This window comes from Cetorhinus maximus, chromosome 3 (genome assembly GCF_964194155.1).
Source record: "Cetorhinus maximus chromosome 3, sCetMax3.hap1.1, whole genome shotgun sequence".
NCBI lineage: Eukaryota > Metazoa > Chordata > Chondrichthyes > Lamniformes > Cetorhinidae > Cetorhinus > Cetorhinus maximus.
Genome location: NC_135881.1, coordinates 127,183,830 through 127,205,413, shown reverse-complemented (window position 1 = coordinate 127,205,413; position 21,584 = coordinate 127,183,830). Strand labels below are relative to the sequence as shown.

Below are 21,584 nucleotides of genomic sequence, written 5' to 3'. Positions count from 1 at the left end.
AAAAGCAGAATTTTTTTTAAAGGCAGAAACCTTGTAAATGTTGATTTTCAGAGAGACCTGGATGCACTAGTACAAAGAGAACAAAAAGTTAGCATGCAAGTACAGCAAACAATTAGGAAAGTAAATGGCATGTTGGATTTTATTGAAAGGGGGTTTGAGTACAAGAATAAATACGTCTCGCTACAATTGTATGGGACTTCTTTGAGATCACAGCTAGAATACTGTAAGCAATTTTGGTCTTCATACTAAAGGTTAATCTTGCATTGGAGGTAGTACAGGGAAGGTTCACTAGATTGATTCCTGGGATGAGAGAGCTGTTCTATGATGAGAGATTGAGCAAATTGTGTCTATGTTCTCTGGAGTTTAGCAAAATGAGAGATAATCTCATTGAAATATTCAAGATTATGAAGGGGCTTAGCAGGGTAGTCACTGAGAGGTGTTTTTCTGCTGGTTAGGGAATCTAAAACACGGGGGCAGCATCTCAGGATAAGGGGCTGATCATTTAAAACTGAGATGGGGAGAAATTTCTTCACTGAAAGGGCTGTGAATCTTTGGAAATCTGTACCCCAAAGGGTTGCGGATGTGCCATCATTGAATTTATTTGAGGCTGAGATAGAAATATTTTTGGTCTCTCAAGGAATCAAGCAACATGGCGAGCAGGCAGGAAAGTGGAGTTGAAGCCCAAGATCAGACATAATTATATTGAATGGTGGAGCAGGCTCAAGGGGCTGTAAGGTCTTCTCCTGTTCCTATTTCTTATGTTATATGTTGAGGCACTGAATACTTTCCGCAAGTACATGTCCAATCCAAGGTATGCAGAAATTTGTGTGGTGAGACATTAAAATATCAGAGTCTAGTGTTGGAAATGGGGATGGAAGCAGGAGTATGACTGTGGGACTGCCTCTCATCACAGGGCCTTTTAAATGTTGTAGGCTAATAGCAGCCAAGGGTCCCTAAGCCCAGAGGTCCAAGAGGTGCTACAAGAGTACTTGCATATGTTCTAATAAATAGCTTCCCCTATTAATGACCTAACAAATCCATTGCTTTTTAGTTAGCGCTGCAAAGAATACTACTGGGGAATATATAAATTAGTTGCAAGTAAACGTTATTAAACATTTATAGTATAGAGTGTAGGAAGGTTTTAGTGGGGATTTAGTGCAGATTCATTTGGGTGCTACTTGATATAAGAAAATACGAATAGCAAAAAAATTGAATAATTGATTATTTTTTCAGTAAAACATGCAGTTTACACATTGATATGATAGTAGTGTTTAAATTGTAAAATAATGGGATGGGGTAGATGTAAGCAAACTGTTTCCAGTTCAATACAGGGTCTAGAATGAGGGACCATAGGTACAAGATTAAAGTTAAGAGATTTAGAGCAGTAAGAGAAGGCTCTTTACACTGAAAGTTATGAAGCTATGGAATTAATTTCCAGGCTTAATAAACAGGGTAAAACATTCAAGATTACGTTGGATCGATGGATGAAAGAAAGGGAACAAAGGGTTATGGAAAAAGGACAATAAATGTGATTAGGACAATTTGCTCACATGGAGTGTAAAGGATTATTAGTGGACTTGTTGAGCCAAATGGCCTGTTTCTATGTTGTAACTCCTATGTAAACACATTTTCATGAGCGCAGTGAGTTACAGCATATTAGCTTGAAATAATTGTTAACATTGCCAAATGTTATCTCCAGCAAGATTATAAGATATTAAGTTTTATGAAAGAGATGAGCAGAAAAGTTCTAAGATTAATTTGAATGGGCATTTTGGTTTCCAGCACATCTCTCTGAAGAATGCAATTTTTCTTCTGTACTCCAGCATGTCATGAAGCAGATGTCCACAAGAAAATTCAAACCATAAAAACATGTATATTGCAAAATTTAATTCAAACTGGTTCTTTTTATTAAGTCAGCGTAATCATTCTTTAACTCAAAAAAATCAGCAAATTTTTCCATGAACATCATTCAATTATAATCAAAGAGATGGAGGCAGCTTTTAACTTTCACTGCTGAGTTGTTAACAGGTGATTAACACCTCATTATACTTACCGCCTGTTTTTAACATTTTATAATTTACACACCCCAATACATAGAATCCTAGCCCACTCCCAAAATGATATGGTTCTTTCATTAACTTTTTTTAAAAAAATGTTTTTTTACGCCTGACTAGAACTAGTTTATTTCTCTAAGCAAGATTTTATTTGAACCATTGATAGAAAAGCAATCAACCACAATAGGCATCACTGGATGTAAGTAATTCAAGTAAATTGTTACAGGCTGCTGTTCATGTCCATATGTGGTTAGCATTAATATGCCTAGCTCTGTTATGGGTGAATCAAATTATAAATAACATTTTTGCCTGTGTTTAAATCTATCATGTATAACAGGACTCTATGCTAGATGACGCTTATTAGGGTTTATTATACAACAAGTGTGTTCTGTAAGACTAACTTAGATTAAAATGCGATTTTTTTTGGCCAAATATGCTTCCAACCAGAACTACTTCTCCTTCCTCAGCTGATATCATAAATCAGCTTACTTAACTATCTTATGGAAGCTAAAGCACTGTGGCACCTTATATATCTCTATTTAGATAACAAAGAGCACATTTAACATCATTTTGTTACCCTAAGGCATGTCAGACTATATGTTTCATAATTTATAGTGCTAGCTCATGGTGTCTCTCTTGATGTTTCATGTCATTTATATTTTCTTGTATTTGTTAACATGCATGTGCTTTTGTTCTGTGTTCCTTTTATTTTATTGTTTTCTAATGACCACTAACACTGTCTAAAAAGTTCTTTCAATAAGGGCACCTGCTATCAACTAACTGAGGTGTGTGAGTGATCTTGTTTTGAGCAACGTCATTACATTCTTGCTTAAAATTGTGGACATGAGCAATCATGGAATGTGGTGCCCATTATTGAAAGTTGTTCTGTATTTTCACCAATACAGAGGATGACAGTTAAGAAATGAGCCTGATTGCACGGTTCATTTGTTCTCCTTTGTAGAGCCAAGCCGGGGCACACTACAAAGGCACTAAACATGCCAAGAAGCTCAAAGCACTGGAGGCCATGAAAAATAAGCAGAAAACTGTTACCAAGGACAGCGTAAAGACCACCTTCACTTCCATCACAACCACCACCATCACTGCCAGCTCTGACAAAGCAGGTTAAGAGATATCTTTGTTCTTTTTCATTTCTGTGCCTCTTGTCTTTATTGCTTAGGCTTGGCAAAAAAAGATATATATCTATTTTTGTTATGGGTAGTTGCAAAAATTGAATGTTTAATCAGTCTATTATATGTTTAAAATTCTTTTATTGTTTTCACTTCGTAATATTTCTCTGTTTTTAGTGGAATGTGGTGATTTCCTGTTTATGCAATTGGTGCTCAGTAATTTTACTGACCTACTTGTACCTAACACTATTGTATAAATGCTAAATTAGTGAATGGTGTTCCTTGTGGGGACCAACTTTTTATGAGCTGTATGCAATGGGCATAAGGTCTCCCAATATGGTAAGTGCTTGCTCTTTTTTAAATAGTTTTTTTTTCATCTAACCAATTGGTATTAGATATACACTAGCCCCATTCAGTCAAAACCTGGGATATACAAGCATTATTCCATGTTGGCATAGGGTATAATTACCTTTAGGAGGTAAATTCTAAACTACAATTTTATTTAAGAAAATATCAAAGTTTAAAGCACAATACAGGTAAGCCAAATGTAAAATATTATATTAAATTATCAAAGCCAAGAAGTGACAGTTTGCAATATTAGTATAAGATCACAAAGTAAATGGGCTAATGTCCCGTCAAAACAGTTGTCATAGGAATGCCTTACATGTGTTAAGCTTTCATATGTTGCAATCGTGACAAGTATTTTTTTGGCTTATATTTAATTATATTGGCTATGCCATAATATAATTTTTAAAGGTATAACATTGTTTTATGAGCTTAGCGTTCCTACATACCAAAATAGCAACAGTTTGCTGAATCAAAGATGATATCAACGCATATTAAGTGTCATTCAAATTCAGTTTGTCTTGCAGACTGATTTCTCACCCACTAGAGTTCTTTGTATTAAGGGAAACCTACACTTTTGTGACAGAATGCTAACAACTTCAACACCATTGTTACCCCCACCCTTTGCAGAATATCTCTCAAGGACAAAGAGGTCTTTGATGGTAATGATGGTGAAATCCCGATCTTGCAGCTGAAAGAGGAAGTGAAAGTGAGCATATGATGGGAAAGGCATTAATTAAGTTGTTTTCCTTTAAAATATATGTTCAACTACTAAGAAATAAAATTGGCAGATAAATTGTGTGTATAAAGGACATACTGCTCTTTTCTGCTTTTTTTTCTTACCCATTCAGTTCCCTTCGCTCTCTGTGCATGCTTATTTTGTCATTCTTGCTTACGCTGATATCTGAGATGCAAGTTTGATAAATATAAGTTTCTTGATTGCCATGATTCCATTATGGTGCAACTATTTGAAACCTACAAGCATAACAGCATTATAATAATGACAATCTATCATCAGACAGGTCACACATGACCTCATTTAAAATGATTTGTTTCCGAGCGATTCTTGCAGTCCTAATGTTATAAGCGGAAACTATCATTGCAAATACACATTTTCACTTCTGAAAATGTTGTGCCATCAAACCTAAGTGTTACAGATCTGGTCCTGTAATAACATAACTTCAAGCCCTACATCCCAAATATATATAGTGCCTTCACTGTTCTTTTTGCTTTTCCTTCCCAACAATAAGTAAAGCTCAAGGACTAATGTTATTTCTAAGAATAAATTATTGTATAAAGATTGGTACAAAATCTCAGGCTGTGATTCTGTCTTGGGCTTCTGCTACTCTGTATTTACAGTTTATGTTCCTCTCAAATACACAAATGTTTCTGTTAAAATATATTGGTAAATGACCACTTCCTAAATGAATCGTGTAAATAACGATTAGTACTGAGGACCACTTTCAATTTCATCACAGTACCATCACTACAAGCTCTGATAAAGCAGGTTAAAAGGCCTGTTTGTATTATCCTTGATGATATATGTATGTCAGGTTAGCAAAAGGTTTATGGCTAAAGTATAATATTTATATATAAATAGGAATCCTTTATTTCCTAAAAAGAAAATTCTTGAATTCTGATACCCTGAACATGGTTGTTTCAATTTTTCTTGCTCCAAGTGCACATCAGTTAATTCAACTGAAGAGCACATTTTTAGGTTGACTCAGCATGAGGAATGCCTTATGATATTAGCATATGTAACTTTTTTGGTTCCTGCCACAATTGCTCCTTGAAAAGAATGCCTTCCTTTAGTTTGGCTTCCTATTCCAGCCTTCACCATAACTTTATCTTATCCAATTTGTAGATTGAGATGATTTGACTCATTGCACTCTGACCTGCTTTTCCTGGCATCATTTACAGTTCTCATTTCATAATCAAACACCACTGACAACAGATCCTTCAAGTTGCTATTTACTATCCCATCTCAGTCATATCACAGAAGCATTTTCCTCTTTGCTCCAAGAGTCCTAGTCTGACTTGTACAATTGAGCTAAGGGCACCATCATCTGCTCCTTAAACAACTATCTGTTAGTTTGACTTTGTCATTTGCTAGGGTTATTTTGGCTTTAAGTAACATTTGCACCATAAAACTAGGCAATAACCATCTGGAACAAGAGACAATCTAACCATCTCCCCTTGACGTTCAATGGCATTTCCATCACTGAATCCATCATTATCAACATCCTAGGGGATGCCATTGACCAGAAACTGAACTGGACCAGCCATGTAAATATCATGGCAACAAGAGAAGGTCAGAGGCTGGGAATTCTGTGGCAAGTAACTTACCTCCTGACTCCCAAAAACCTGTCCTCCTCCATGTACAAGGCACAAGTCAGGAGTGTTTTTTTAAAATTCATTCATGAAATGTGGGTGTGGCTGGCTAGGCCAGCATTTATTGCCATCCCTAATTGCCCTTAAGAAGTGTTGGTGAGCAACCTTCTTGAACCACTTAGTCCATATGATGCAGATACACCCAAAGTGCTGTTAGGGAGGGAGTTCCGGGATTTTGACCCAGCAACAGATCACAGAGCAGGAGCTGTCAATCCAGCAGTGTTTTCCTCGGGGCTCAGCTGTTTCAACAGTCTAATGGATTTCTGGCCTCTTAGCCAAGAATGCATAGAAGCTTGGCACTTTTATTGGCCTGTAGTAAACAGGATTTTTTTTTAAGGAAGTGGAAAGGTATCAATGAATGGCTTTTCTCCAAAGCTCTTTTTTTACACATCCTATTGTCAATATTAGGGTTCATTTGTTTTATACAGCATCTAGTGCGTGACTGGAAGTGCCATAACTTGGCATTGGGGGCGGGGGGGGGGGGGGGGGGGGCAATGAGGGGCCAGAGAGGGTGGGTGGGGGACATGATGTGGAGTGGATCGGGCATGGGGTGTATGTAGGCTTGTGGGGTTTGAAGGCTGGAGGGTCTTATATCTTATATTTTTCATTATAACTGGGACAAACTGATGGCCTTTTAAACAGCCTGACTCGGCATCTGGCAGCCACTGTGGCTGCCTCCAAACTTTTTCCCAGGTTGGCTGACCCAACTGCAGCCCTCACCCGCCACCCCAGAATTAAAATCCCATCTTTCCTAATAGTTTCTCCCGAAGCAGGTGGGCTGAGCCAGGAATTTTCCCGACTCCTGCTACCCGCTTCGAGGATGTAGATCCAGACCATAGAATCCAAAGATTTCTTTCTGGGAGGTTGCACCACTTTTTCCAAGGCCTGGATTTTATGGCCCTGCCGCAGTGTGTCTCCCCCCGGCGGATGTGGCGAGCCAATTAAATCTCCATTCAGTTTGGCGGGACCGTAATATCCCACTGGGCAGGAGGGGCCATAAAATCCTGGCCTATGTTTTGTTATTCCCTGTTTCAAATACTTGATTGCAATATTAACTGTTATAACACAATGCTGTAAATGTCTTCCCTTTTATCTGTTGTCTGTGCTTCATTGCATATTCATAATTTGTTTAATTTGTCATAATTCGATCCATTTGACTTCATTTTCCTCTCCAAAGATAACATAGGACTTCTGTATCCAACCTCTGTTCCAGGGCTTCCTCTCTTCAACCCTTTGTTCTCCCTGGCAAAGTTGAACATAGAATTGTAGGGAGAAGAAAAATTATCATCTAAATATCCATTTTTAAAAATTGTATTTCCTGGCAAAAGGGATCTCAGTCCTTTTACTCTCTTATAATATTCTCTTCAAAGCCTTTACATAGTTCACTCTTTCTCTGTTGACCTGGTGCTAATCCATATTCCTATGGAGTTGATTTCCGCTTAACATACATTTATGTGGCTCCAAAATCACAGAATCTCAGCAGGGTTTCATTCTTTCAGCTTCCAAACATTTATCTGGCACTGCACAGGTTAACATCTTGAAGCAATTACTTCTTCCTTGCCTCAGAGAAGGGACTCTGGACTCTGACAGCTTTACAATCAATCCAAGACTTCCTATTGTTATACATTCTCTTCCTCCACTTCTTCTAGGAAAGGGAGGCAATATCCCATTTATTTGGATGTCAAGAGGGTTTTTGAAATGCCTTTATCCATTACTACACTTTCCATGGACACATATTTTAGGTGGAATAGTCTTTAAATCTTTTCAATAATTATGGTTTGAATTGTTTCTTGAAAATTGTATTGCTTTGATTAGATACTTTCCACCTTTGAGTGAAAATATCTTGTCTCATTGGGATTTTGTAGTCTGCCTTCACAATGGGTTGTTGAAAATTCTGCACGTTCCATCTGAAAGTTTGTCCGTAAGATTTCTCATTCCCCAAGACTCAACAAGCTTATATATTTCAATTCCTCATTCCTTGTGTGGTTTATTACATATTACTTTTCTCGATTATCTCTCATGCAGCTTAGTTGCCCTGTTGACCATTCAGCTTCTCCTAGGTGCAGAATCCAACGTTTGATATCTCTGCCTATTGAGTGGGTATCTTATAGAATGTTGTTTTGTTTTTGAGGGGTTGAATTCATATTTCCCTTGAAATGGAAGAATCCCAGCTCTTGCTGTTTGCATTGCCTTGTAAGACATAAATTTTGTCTAACAAATAGGATATTGCTGCTCGCCTGATGAAAGAAGTTAGCAAAACATTAAACAGATCTTCAAAATGTATTATGCAGATTGGTATTTTCCACATCCTTCTAAATATTGGGACAATTTTACTAATACTCGTGCAGCAGAGACTGAGTGATGGGCAGTTAAAATAACCTCAGTCAGTTATCCACTCTGGAGCCACAAGGAACTTATCTTCTGTGATTGTCAACTGAGCAAGCAGCAAGGACAGAAACCTAAAGCTAGTAGAGTCCCTTAATATGCATGATGGGTTCTGATGCAATTTTAACTGGAAATCCTGGGCAGAATTTTGCCATTTGCCAATTGGCCATTGACAGGTCGGCAGGCGGACAGCTGATTTCGCTGTCCGCCCACCTTCCTGAATATTTAAATGGGGTGGGATGACGTCGGGAGTTCTTCCTGACATCATCCCGTGTCATTTTCCCGTCGGCGAGCGGGCCCCGCCCCCAGCTCGCCGACGGAAAAGTTCTGCCCCTTGTGTGGAACGAAATGATGCCAGGCCAAACCAGTGGCAAGATGATTGGGACCAGAAGAGACGCAAGAAGTTAAGTTTAAAACATTTTTTGTTTACTTTGCTTACAGGGCCAGGAGCAGGGCTGCACCTCCAGACCCCATCATGAAAGCTTAGGCCTCCTCTGCTTCAAGTTTTCCCAGCACCTGCTCATGGGACAACTCAACCAGCCTATACTGCCACCTACTTGCTAAATGGCAGCTGGCTGCTGGGCTGTGTCATTTTCCACCACTTCCCACTCAAAGTAGGTGGGAACTCAGTGGATGGGATAGAAATAACAATTGACTTAAAATACCCTGGACCTCATATTTGGAGCAGCAATTTGAAATCCTAACTCGCACCACTCCTCAAATGCCAAAACCTGACAGACAGTTAACACTGAGGCCATAGTCTCAACTTATTGGGTTAAACATTCCAAAAAATATCTGTACATTTAATGGTCATTCACGATTGCATTTCAGGAGAGAGCTTGTTTTACAATGATTAAAATTTAAAAACTTGCTTCTGCTAAATGCAATGTCAAGGCACTGTTCCATCCACCTCGCCTATAATCATCTGTCCTAATATCGCCCAAATTTTGTTTGCAAACTCTCCTGTGACAAACATTGGGGCATTTTTCTACAATAAAAGGGACAGAGGTGTTGTTAGTAACTAAATTCCAGCTAGCAGCCCCTTTCTGATCAGGTTTCCCATTGCAAACTCTGCCCCAAATCCTGGTGGCAACTGTACCCCGCCAGGCTCCCACTGGTAGCTCACAAGCTCAAATGAGCAAACTTGCAACTGACAAGTTCACCACTGCTTAAATGGAGAGAATGAACAAGTTTGGGGAAAGAATGTTTAAGGGCAGCATTTTCCCCCCGTTGGGGGGGATGTGCGGGAGTGGGCATGGGTGGACGGGTTCCCGATCGGCACCCCCAGTCAGGGATGCGCTGCCATTTTACACGGGCGGGCCAATTAAGACCCGCCCAGCGTGATGTCTGCTCGGAAGCGCCCTGCGCGGGCAGGGGAAATTCCCTGAGCCGGGAGAGCGCTCTCTCGCGCATGCGCACGAAAGAGCTCACTCATCTCCCTGAGGCAAAGTGCTGCCTCAGGGAGATCGGTGGAAGTTTTGAAAATGTTTTGAAGGGTAGAAAACATTTTCCTGACATGTCTCCTTATGTGACACTGTCACATGAGCTGGGACATGTCAATTTCTTTTATTTAAACATTTTATAAAAACGTTAATACCCTCATGAAACTGCATCCCACCTGTGGATGAGGCCGCCTGGGCTCTTCGCCTGCCTGGCAACCTTAAGGTTGGACAGGCAGGTCCATTAATCATTTTAATTACTTTTTTAATGGCCTTAATAGACCCTTGACAGTTCAAACTGAAAATCTAAACGATGCAGGGTGATGTCGGGACACACACCCGATGTCACGCCGCATCATTTTTTTGCGTCGTTGAGCAGGTCCTGCCCCCCACTCGCCGACCGGAAGATGCAGCCCTAAGTTTTTAAAGGTAAACAAATAAAATAAATGAAATGTGCAGTCATGAAACCTTTCATGTTCCAATAATGATATAAGTCCTTGAGCTTATTTTCTATATAAGACACAAGGCACCAATCACTCATAAGGGATTGTGTAAGCACATTGTGGGTTAATTTATTAAGATTAGGCACACGAGAACAGTTTTACATTGTTGCAATGCTTGGAACACTAGGAGCTGTGTCCGCTCTGCTGCTTAAAGCAAAAGTGAAACTAAAACTACTTCCCACGCTTCTGAAGAAGTATAGCTATTTACAATACATGGTCATGTTTAGTTACCATTATGTAATTGCATAAACTGATGTATCTATGAGTCTCTAAAGTGTAAAGGTATTCTGTTGCATGCCTAAGTCTAGCCATGGCAACCTTGTCTGGAAATTTCTTCAGTTTCTCACTGTGACTGTTATTCTTGGACGTTGCTGCTGGTTGTATTTGGGATCTTGCCCTAGATGCAATAGGACTGCACGGTGGTTGAAGAGATGGAACAGATCTGATTTTTCCTTGGTTACGCCTCACCATCGCACCTTTGTGTGTAATGACTTCATAGGACTTTGGTTCTGATCAAATCCTTGTTACTTTGGCTGGTTGCCATGTACCTTCTGTGGAAATTTGGATGCAAACCTGTTGTCCCAACTGTAACCCTGGCATTCCTGTACCTGCATTTTTATTTTGTACATGAGTTATCTTCCCTTGTAGTTTTAAAAGTTGCTCTCTAGCTTCTGAGAGTGTAGAATGGGTAAGAGTAGGTAAAATGGTATGCATTGGTCTGCCAAACATGAACTCGGCTAATGATGGAATAGTTGCACTTAAAGGTGTCACTCTCAGGTGTAAGATTGCCATGCGTAGAACTTGCTTGGTCTGCCTACCTTTGAGAATTAGGGATTTAATCATATTATCATTTAATCATTCATTCAGCTAGGTCATTAGATCTAGGGTAATAAGGAGAAGAAGTAGTGTGATCAATATTCCGCTTCTCAACATATCTTGAAATAGCTTACCAACAAATTGCTGACCATTATCCAAAATCATTTCTCTAGGCATGCCAATTAAACTGAAAATAGCACAACAGTTTTGCTTGATGTATCGTGCAATTGTCGAATAATGGGGTTCTTGATAAAGTAGTTAATGATGACGATGAAGTCAGTACCATGGATATGAAAGAGGTCAGAAGTGATTTTGGGCCAAGGATGTATAGGAACCTCATCTTGAATCAATGGTTATTCATGCTTATTTGGTATATTCTCTTAACATGCCGTGCACTTCTTATTGACAACTTCACTGACATTGTTCATACCTGGCCAATAGACTCTCTCTCTTGTGAGTCTTCTCATCCTATCTATGCCCAAGTGTGAGTGATGAAGTTGTTGAAGAATATCAGGTCCCAAAGATTCTGGTATATGACCTTCCTTGCTTGTGATATCTGACTGATTCCATGGAGTGTTACCAATGTCAGATCTCAACTTGCCGGTAGATCTGCAATCGCTAGGCCTTTAGCTTCCGCAATGTAGAATATCTGTGACATCCAGGAAGATATGTTGTACTTGCACTCCAGCACTATGGATCCCGCACATGAAATTAGTGAACTATTGTATGCTTAAAGTTTCACAGTAGGAGGTTTTGCCATGGCCCTCCTCGTCTGTGGGTACTTGTATTTTAGAATTCGCAGATGTAGTACATTGGTTGTTACCTCTCTGCCTATCTTGGCCAATGACGAACAGTTACCAACTTTCTTAGGGCAAATGGTTTGAATCTTGGCAAATACTTCTGACGGTGTGCTGGCATCTATGTGTTATGCAAGATTAATGATAAGAAACCTGTGATCTTTGCTCTTTGTCTCGTCATGCACCTTATCACCATTTTCTGGTTTATCGATCACCTCATGTAAATGTTTCTGAAGGGATAACGGATGGTCATACTTGTTGCTTGAAGGTATCACTTGTATATGGTCTGTTTGGACCAGTGCATGACTCTTTGTAGCTTCATCAGTCTTTGCTCTAGTGCACTGCTGCTGCCAATGGCCCTTCCTGCCACAGGTCTTGCAGAAATGATGGAATACTGAACATTTCCTTGGTACATGTAGGAGTCCACACCTGCCAGGTTTGGGCGTTCTAGCAAATGTGTCAACAATTGGGGTTGTACATAAGCTTTGACGACCTGTGATAATCGCTTCACACTTATGTTCATCTTTGAGTATCTCTTCAATGCTATACATTTTGGGTTGTCTAGCAAATCTTTCTGGGAAGCTACCATGGGAGTGGATGCGATCACCAACTCAACAATTCTGTCTGCTAGCTCTGCATCTGAAAAATCACAATAAGTAGCCTTTTCTCTGCACCTGCTGGTGAAGTGAACTATGGATTCTTCAGGCTGTTGGCAATATGACATGAACTGCAGGCGATGAATACAGAAGTTTAACCTGATTCTGAACCAGTCTTCCAATGTAGTCCATATCTTTTGGACATCCTTTAGCTCTTCTTCTGTTGTGTGTTCTTCTTCTGTTATGATGTGTTCAGCCTGTATAGACTGTCATTCCCTATTGCTAGGTGAATCTTTATGGTTTGCTTGTCCGGTTCAGACACACCTGAATCAAGAAACCATGGACAGAATTTTCTGCCTGGTGGGCGGGCGGGCCCGACCCAATCTCTGGCGGGTGGGGAGCCGATCCCTGCAGGAGAAGCGGGCCCCACCGCCATTTTACGTGGCGGACCAATTAAGGCTCACCCAGGGTGACGTCCGGCGGGAAGCGCTATGCACTTACTGTGGGGGCGGGGGGATTCCCCAAATGCGAGAGTGCGCTCTTTCGTGAATGTGCACGAAAGAGCGCACATCTCCCTGAGGCAAAGCGCTGCCTCAGGGAGATCGCTGACACTTATAAAAATATTAAAAATAGAAAAAAAAAATTCCCTAACATGTCCCCCTCATGTGACAATGTCACATGAGATGGGACATGTTCATAATTTACATTAAAACTTTATTAAACTTTTTAAAACCCTACATGAAACCTCATCCCGCCGGTGGATGAGGTTTCATGTTTTCTCTATTTGCCGCCGGGGCTCCTGGCCTGGCCGCCAACCTTAAGGTTGGACGGGCAGATCGTTTAATTGTTTTAATGATCCTGTCAATGGCCTCATTTTGCTGTGCCCCCGCCTTCCTGAAAATGTAAATGGACCGGGATGACATCAGGGGTTCCGCCCGACGTCATCCTGCGTCATTTTACCCGTCGGTGAGCGGGCCCCGTCCCCTGCTCGCCAATGGCAAAAGTCTGCCCCATATCTCTGTAAGTTGTTTAAACATTTGGGCCAGGATTTTACAGTCAGCGTGCGGGGCGGGCCTGACACGCTGACATGTAAAATGATGTTGGGCATGCGTTCCGATGTCATTGCGCTTTCTCGCGATGTTTCATTCGGCGGGCACGCCCCGGAGTCAGCTGCGCGCCCGCCGATAATTTAAAGGCCTATTAAGGCCATTAACGAACTAATTAATTTCAAATTTATGCTGCCCATCCAACCTAACAGTTGGCGGGCAGCCGAAAAGGCCAAGCGGCCTTTACACTTTTTAGGAAACCTCATCCATGAGCAGGATGAGGTTTCCAAAAGCTTTTAAAAATAGAATAAAAACTTTTTTTGAAAAATAAAAATGTGTCCCATCTCATGTGACACAGTCACATGAGTTGAGGCATGTTTCATTAAATTTTTATTGCATTTAATTATTTTTTTCAAAAGCACTTCAATCTCCCTGAGGCAGCTCTGTGGCTCAGGGAGAGTGAAGTGCTCTTTCGCGTGCATGTGCGGAAGAGTGCTGGACCCTGACTCTCTGTCCTCCCCCTGCCTGCACAGGTAGCGCTCAGCTACTGCTCGCGTATTAGACCATAAGACATAGGGCCAGAAATTAGGCCATTCGGCCCATCGAGTCTGCTCCGCCGTTCAATCATGGCTGATAAGTTTCTCAACCCCATTCTCCCGCCTTCTCCCCGTAACCTTTGATCCCCTTACCAATCAAGAACCTATCTATCTCGGTCTTAAATACACTCAATAACCTGGCCTCCACAGCCTTCTGTGGCCCACCCGCCCACGTAAAATGGTGGTGCGGAGCCGATCGCTGGCGGCAGTCGGCTCCGCAGCCGCTCCCACCGAGCCCACCCGACATGGGAAAAATTCAGGCCTTGGAATTTGATTGGTAGGTCAGCTGCATTCTGATTCAAACTGGGGAATTTTGTGTACAGTCTGACAATATCCCATTGACCTTCCTTCTGCTGCAGCACTTGGGCTGAGTGTCACTGTAGCCACTTCTACATGCTTTTGCAAAGCTCCACCGAACAAGACCAGTTGTGACGGGAACAGACCATGGAGTAATGGTGTCGTTGCTTTTTATTCAATTTCTGTTGCAGCAACTCCCAACGCCACCAACATGACCGGGCTTGTGGCTGCCAGCAGGAATCAGGGAAGGCCCGCCAGTGGGGAGTCAGATCAGGACAGGGCTGCAGCAGAAATTGACTTGAGTCATATTAGGCGTCATAAGCTGTGTTGGATATGCCAGTGGTAAGGTGATGGCTGTGGTTATCTGTAGCACTGAAGTTAAATTCCCAGGAAGAGTCAAGTTAGGATTGCCAACGGGAGTCAGGTTGATGTGACTACCTCACCGGATCCCTCTAAAGCTGCACCTACTTCCCTTAGTGCAATGTTTAAACTCTGACACTTTCCTTTCATTTGTAAGAATAAACAATGAACTCAATCTCCATATCTATCACATTGTGAACAAAACCGGACAAATTTGTCTTGATTATCCTTTACGAAGAGCTCAACAGTGCTTAGTCTATGTAAAGGTATTTCTTTGTTAATATTTGGAAACACATTTTGTTATTGGAGCGCTTGAAGTAGTGATAAAAATGGAAGTAAGCTCTTGTCATTGCTTTCTATCAGTTCAGCTTATCTGTTTATTCACATCTATGTTTTGTTCAATTTATCGACAGAGGAAAAGATACTCCCATGACCTGTAACTCAAACCTATCCACAATCATGGCTATCTACAAAGAGAATAGGGTGCAGGACAATGTGACACCCATAGCAACTGCTTCTATTTAAAGAACATGATTAATTCAGAACTGTGCAGTTATTATAGTAAAACAACAAAAAGAAGCCTTTTTTGGATTATATTTGAACCTATTTCCGTTATCTGGCAATTGCTGATAGCTCAGGAAATGAGAATGTCATGTTGGTCCTTTGGTTCATCAACGGGAAATTTTCTGTGAAGAGAGGCAAGTTATGAGGAACTATAGAAATATCTGCATTTTCTATTACTGTGAATCTCAGTCATACTTTCAAACTTCTGAGATTAAATAGTATCAATTTCTCATTGTGAGACTCAAACTCAATGTCGATTTGCTCTCCACTTTTCCTAGATGTAAAGCAAGGGCTGCCCCCTAAGTCAGTTCATATGCCAAGACTTAGGTTAACAAAAATTAAATTACTTGACTGGCTCATTGCTGTGACTTTTAATTTACAGTTTAAACCTTTAAGAGACTTCCTTGTGCAGTCGAATGTGAACTTTCTGCTTCACAGACACAAACAAGTTCAAGGCAAAGAATTGAGGACATTTTACTGTGAAACCATGGAGTGATTAACTCCAGACAATTTATGTTTCTCAGTTGCAGCAATTTTGCAAGAAAGTGGCTATAACTGAACATTTGTCTCAGAAATATAAGGAAGTGTATTAGTGTATTAGTGCACAGTATAAAACCTATCACACTTCTATTCCCTTCAGTTCCGAAGAAGAGATATACAACTCAAATGTTAACACTTTCTCTCTTCACAGATGCTGCCAGACCTGCTGGAGGTTTTCTAGCACTTTGTTAGAATTTCAGATTTCTAGCATCCACAGCATTTTGCTTATATTTTAGTATTTTTCATGTTTATTAGGTACTGAGTGGCAATGATGGAGGTGATTTCAATAGAGAAGAATATCTGATGCAGTGTAAAATGGGCTATTCATTCACTATCAGCCCACTCTGCAGTACTGACAGCTACCAATTTCTATTACCCAGTAAGAACATGTGGTAATGCTCAGAAAAACAAATAAAAACACAGACTCTTCAAAGAACATCTCGGAACTACTGCAATTAATGCAAAGTGACCTTAAGGCAGAACTTTGCACATTGGCACATTGGAAATTCATGCACAACCTAGCCTACAGTGAAATAGATTAGAGTCATGTAAATGTAGAATTAATAAGTATGTTCAAACTGCTTTGCAAATTAATAACTTTGTGATAGAAATTAAAACTGAGTCCTTATGATCTTCTGGAGGCTGCTTTACATAAACGTCAGTTTCATTTTTTTGCTGATTAGGCTAGCCCAGGCATAGTATTTAAATAGAAAGCAGTTGTGGTTAGAGGACATTGTTACATGTGATTGACAAAGCTGGCACAGAATGCAGCTAAAATCGTAAGCAGTAAACGACGCATTGCAGAAGCTTAGTGAGATTGAGGCAATGAAATGACTTTTCAAGGTTTCAGTGCCAATGTCATCCACGCATATTACTAATCTTTGTAAGTACCCTAAAAAGATTGCATTTGAAATAGAATAATGAGTGATTTTGTCAGTTCCCTGTGGGACCATTTTCAAAAGAGTGCTATCGAAGTTATCTTATGTGATCTTTTTTTGTTATATGCAGCTTTCCATTTTTTCTACGCTTTACTGGTCATATTTTATGACAGGAACGTGCTACTTATTATTGCCTCACATTTGCTCACTATTACAATTCTGTTTTCAGATTTTTGTTGTGTGCCAGGTGACATGGAGACTTTTATGTTACATTAATGACGTTGGATTAGGTTGCTAATTGTTTCAAATGACAAGAATCTTCTCTATTTTATGGAGTCAAGATTCTTCAGAATATTACCAAGCATTGAGTTTAGAAATGTTCGTATGAGTCATTATATAAGAAATGAAACATATGCATACAAACTCAGATTTATGGGTATATTAAAAAGAAAATTATTGTTTGCTCAAACTCTGAAATCTCAAAATAACTTATTAAATCTCACAGCTCTTTGTGGCAATTTAGGAGATTCAGTGCAATTTTAAATGCAAATAGCTCCATTCTGTCTAGATAATTAGGAACATTGATTGGCTTGTTCTCCGGGGTGTACTGTAATATGATATGTACTAAAGTACAAAGGCCTTTCCCTCTAACATGTCAGTGTAACTTCATGATAATGTTCATCAGCGGAGGCAGTCTGATGGACAGCATTTATTGTAAGGCTTAGTTTGCAACTGATTGTGTTAATTACATAAAGTAATGAAAAGGGATTGAATTGTCCACAAGATTAAACCAAAAATTGGTGTCACAACAGCTGTGCTCTGTGCATTATCTGGGAACAGTAAATATTGCATATAAAAACAGAAAATGCTGGAATAACTCAGTAGGTCTGACAGCATCTGCGGAGAGAGAAACAGAGTTAACATTTCGAGTCCATATGACTCTTCTTCAGAGCTGTAGCAGAAATTGGCTTGAGTCATATTAGACGACATAAGCTGTGTTGGATATGCCAGTGGTAAGGTGATGGCTGTGGTTTTCTGCAACACTGGAGTTAAATTCCCAGGAAGAGTCAAGTTACGGTTGCCAACAGGAGTCAGATTGATGTGGCTACTTCACCGGATCCCCCAAAGCTGCTTCCCTCAGTGCAATGTTTAAACTTTGACACCTTCCCTTCATTTGTAAGAATAAACAATGAAATCAGTCTCCATATCTATCACATTGTGAACAAAACCGGACAAGTTTGTCTTGATTATCCTTTATGAAGAGCTCAACAATCCTTAGTTTACAAAAAGGTATTTCTTTGTTAATATTTGAAAACACATTTTGCTACTGGAGCACTTAAAGTAGTGAGGAAGAAGAGTCATATGGGAGAGAATTTTTGGCTCGGTGAGCAAGGGCAGGGCCCGCTCGCCAAGGCATAAAATGACGCGGGATGACATCGGACATGCGTCATTTAGATTTTCAGTTCAGTGGGCACGCAGCCGACTCGGCTGCACGCCCGCCGAAGTGTCAAAGGCCTGTTAAGGTCATTAATTAACTAATTACACCTATTGAGAAAGTGTAAAATAGCGGCATGGACCCGATCGCAGGTGCCGATCAGGTCCCCCCCCTTGCCCCACCCCCCTGCCGTCGCCCCCAACACAACCCCCCGACAGGGGGGAATATTCTCCCCATGGAATTGAGATGTTAACTCTGTTTCTCGCTCCACAGATTCTGTCAGACCTGTTTAGTTTTTCCAGCATTTTCTGTTTTTATTTCAGATTTCCAGCATCCGCAGTGTTTTGCTTTTATCTTAGCAAATATCAGATGCCATTTATGCCGAAAAGGCCATTTTGCTTCATTACAACTTAGAAGAATATATGAATTACTTATAATTTCTCATTCAGGAGCTAAAATTATTCTTAAGCAAGAGGCATTTCACTGAATTCAAGCTTTTCACAGATTTAGGCCTCAATATTACCTCTGTGTCAATTTTGAGCAAGTGAGTTTTGATTTTCTTCAGGCAAATTCAAACCTGGAATATTTCAACTTCTTATAATCTCAGGGGTGGCTTTCCCACCCGGTTGGTTGACCCAAATTGGACACCCCCCCCCTCCACTTCCGAAGAGCAAATTCTGCCAAATCAGGCAGAGACCTGTTTAAACCAGGAATACAGCTCTTAAAGGGAGCGTGCATTCCCTTGTGGTTTATTTCATTTCCAAAATGCTGAAAGAAGAATATTCTCTGAAATGGACCACAGGCAAGCCCCCAGATCAATGTACACCAGCCACTTGCACCAATCTCCTCTCATTTACAAACCCTGTATAATCAGCAACTTCTCTCAGGATTCTTCTCTCCCTTCACATTTCACACACTTGCTTACCATTCAACATATCCACAATCCTGCTTGCATCTAGATTATCCTCCCTCTTAGTATAACAGGCACAAGCCCAACATATCTGCTCTCTCCTTTCAATAGACTCTCACCAACTTTCACTTTATCCTCCTACAGAACAAAATGATGCACAATAATCATAAGAGAAGCAAAACCAGGGATGACCACCCAATCTCTAGGTCAGTGAGCTGGAGCAGCAAGCCATGGAAGTTTGTGACCTTGCCAGAGATCTGCACCTCAAGCATTTCATTTAAAAAGTCTCTGAAAATTTTATTTGTATCCCTTCATTAAGCACTGGAAAAGGCACATTCAGCTGGATTGACTGCATCAAATTGCATTGTGATACGTGTATTCTGCAAATGTGCAGCCTTTCAATGCCATCGTGATTCATCATCCTTTTCTCTTTCCTTCTAAACAGTCAAAGTCCCTCAAGGAAGCCACCTCAGAGAAGAATCCTTCTGAGGAGGCACTGTGATGTGTTTAATCAATCCAAAGTGCCAAGATGGACATTGGTACTGTAGCTTAATTAAAGCTTGAGGTAGAGGCACCCAGCAATAGTGCGCAGCAGCAGGTACTGGGGTCAGGAGAATCCTAGGAGACAATTTGCCGAGGGGAAAAGTCCTTCCTCAGCACTGCACTCCACCTTGGAGAGTCTGGCTGCCTCAAGGGACAGTGCATCCAGCCCCTCACAATAGGAGTCCATGTTCACATGCTTAGCAACCCTAGTGGAATCGCAAATGGCTATTGGATAGATTCTGAGCTCAAACCTGCGCTCCACTTTTGATAGACAGATATCTATCTTGGAAAGGTAGGTGTCCACCTAGGCAGGTGAATAAGTGGAGCAGCTGGATAGGAACTTTCGCAGAGTGACTCATCTTCTGCAGTCTGTTATTTTGCAGATCACTCTCAAGGGACTGGCTTTGGCTCAGCACAAGTAGGCTAGGCATTGACTTCTCTTAGGATGTCAGAACCTTTGGTCCCTCACCACCCTCTCAACTAATATCCAGTGAGGTGCCCGAAAGCCAGCTGGGCCAGACTGCCCAGACAAAGGCCGAAGTGAAGCAATCTACAGATGGGCTTTCTTGGGTTCAAATAATTCCTTGGCATGGTCATCCGAAGGGACTCCACTTAAGGAGCATCAGCCTTCCACCAGCTCTGCTGAGGCCACTAGGGGAGCATATTGTAGGAATTGTAGAGTGAGGAAATGTCCTGTTTTTTAAAAAAAGCACTATAAGCTGGGCACTTGAGTATCAAGAAATGGTAGTTTAATCCTTTGCTGGTAAATAAATTAATCACCATTTTTACCTTTAAATGTATAGTTTACGGACAATTTTCATTGCAACTAGTTGGTCTGCATCAACAAAGTGTTCAATTGTTTGGGGTTTGGCCATGTGTGTCTGTTGACTGCTCACTGTATACATTTGTTAACCTAGGAGTGGACATCAGAAAAAAACAACTAAACTGATGTAAGTCTTGTAACCATGAGAGGGCAGACATTTTAAAGCATTGAATAAAACTTCTGTTAAACACATAGAACTGGTGTATCATCTCTGCGTATCCCTGAGGCATAAAATACAACAGCCAGAGGTTGAATGAATGGTTTGAGTGTTCTTTGATGCATATTGAACAAAGTGGTGAAAGGAGTGATTCTGTTAATGCAGAGGGGCTCTTTGTCATTTTCAGATAAGTAGATTGAGCAAGTCAGCAATAGTGCTGAGAGATCAACTGCTCCCTGACCTCTCTGGCTGCCAGGTGTTGTGTTGCTCCATCTTCTTCAGGTTCATCTTCACCTTCATCTAATTATTCCTCATTAGATGAAGTCTCTTGCTGTTGCTCTGCCTCCTTCAACTCAAATTCTCTTTCTGTACTCATGATGTGGAGAAGTATGATATGACGAATTTTTACGTGGGCCATATTGCAGGAAGGACCCAGAGCAATCAATGTACCATAGCTTCAAGAAGCCAAGGATATGTTCAGTAACAATCCTGGTAGCCCCATAGTTATTACTGTGCCTTGCTGCTCAGGTGTGCTGAGGTTACAGAGGGGTATCATCAGTGAGGTGTGGTGAGAGCAACACTCAACTCCTAGACAGCCATTTGTTAAAGGACTGGAATACTGAGGAAGTGTCTCAGGATGAAAGCATTGTGGCAGTTGTCAGTGAAACTGGCACACACTTGTATGACCTTTTCATGTTGATCACCCACCCATTGGACATTGATGGAATGATAGCCCTTCCTGTTGACAAAAGTTCTTGACTCATCTGCTGCACTGACAACTACACACAGCCAATGGTGCTCTGTACACTGGGGAAGTCAGCTAGTGCTGCAAACAGGGATCAAAGTTGTTTTGACTATGCCCTCTCTCTGGTGTGTTGCACATTGGTGAGGAATGAAGCTTGAAAAGAATTCACCCTTTCAACTTCCATTCTTACAAAATAACCATTAGTATCTAAACTGATACTCTCTTACAAGCAAAATA

General features: G+C 40.8%; 1 protein-coding gene across 6 annotated transcripts in view; it reads left to right on the top strand.

Annotated features, from left to right (window-relative positions):
* LOC144678897 (zinc finger protein 385D-like) overlaps positions 1-21,584 on the top strand; it is a 452,940-nt gene that overhangs the window by 347,723 nt on the left and 83,633 nt on the right. For all 6 annotated transcript variants that reach the window (XM_078538956.1, XM_078538951.1, XM_078538955.1 and 3 more), the window contains one exon: positions 3,016-3,175. In XM_078538956.1, the coding sequence (XP_078395082.1) occupies positions 3,016-3,175 (160 nt within the window). The remainder of the gene's footprint in view (positions 1-3,015; positions 3,176-21,584) is intronic.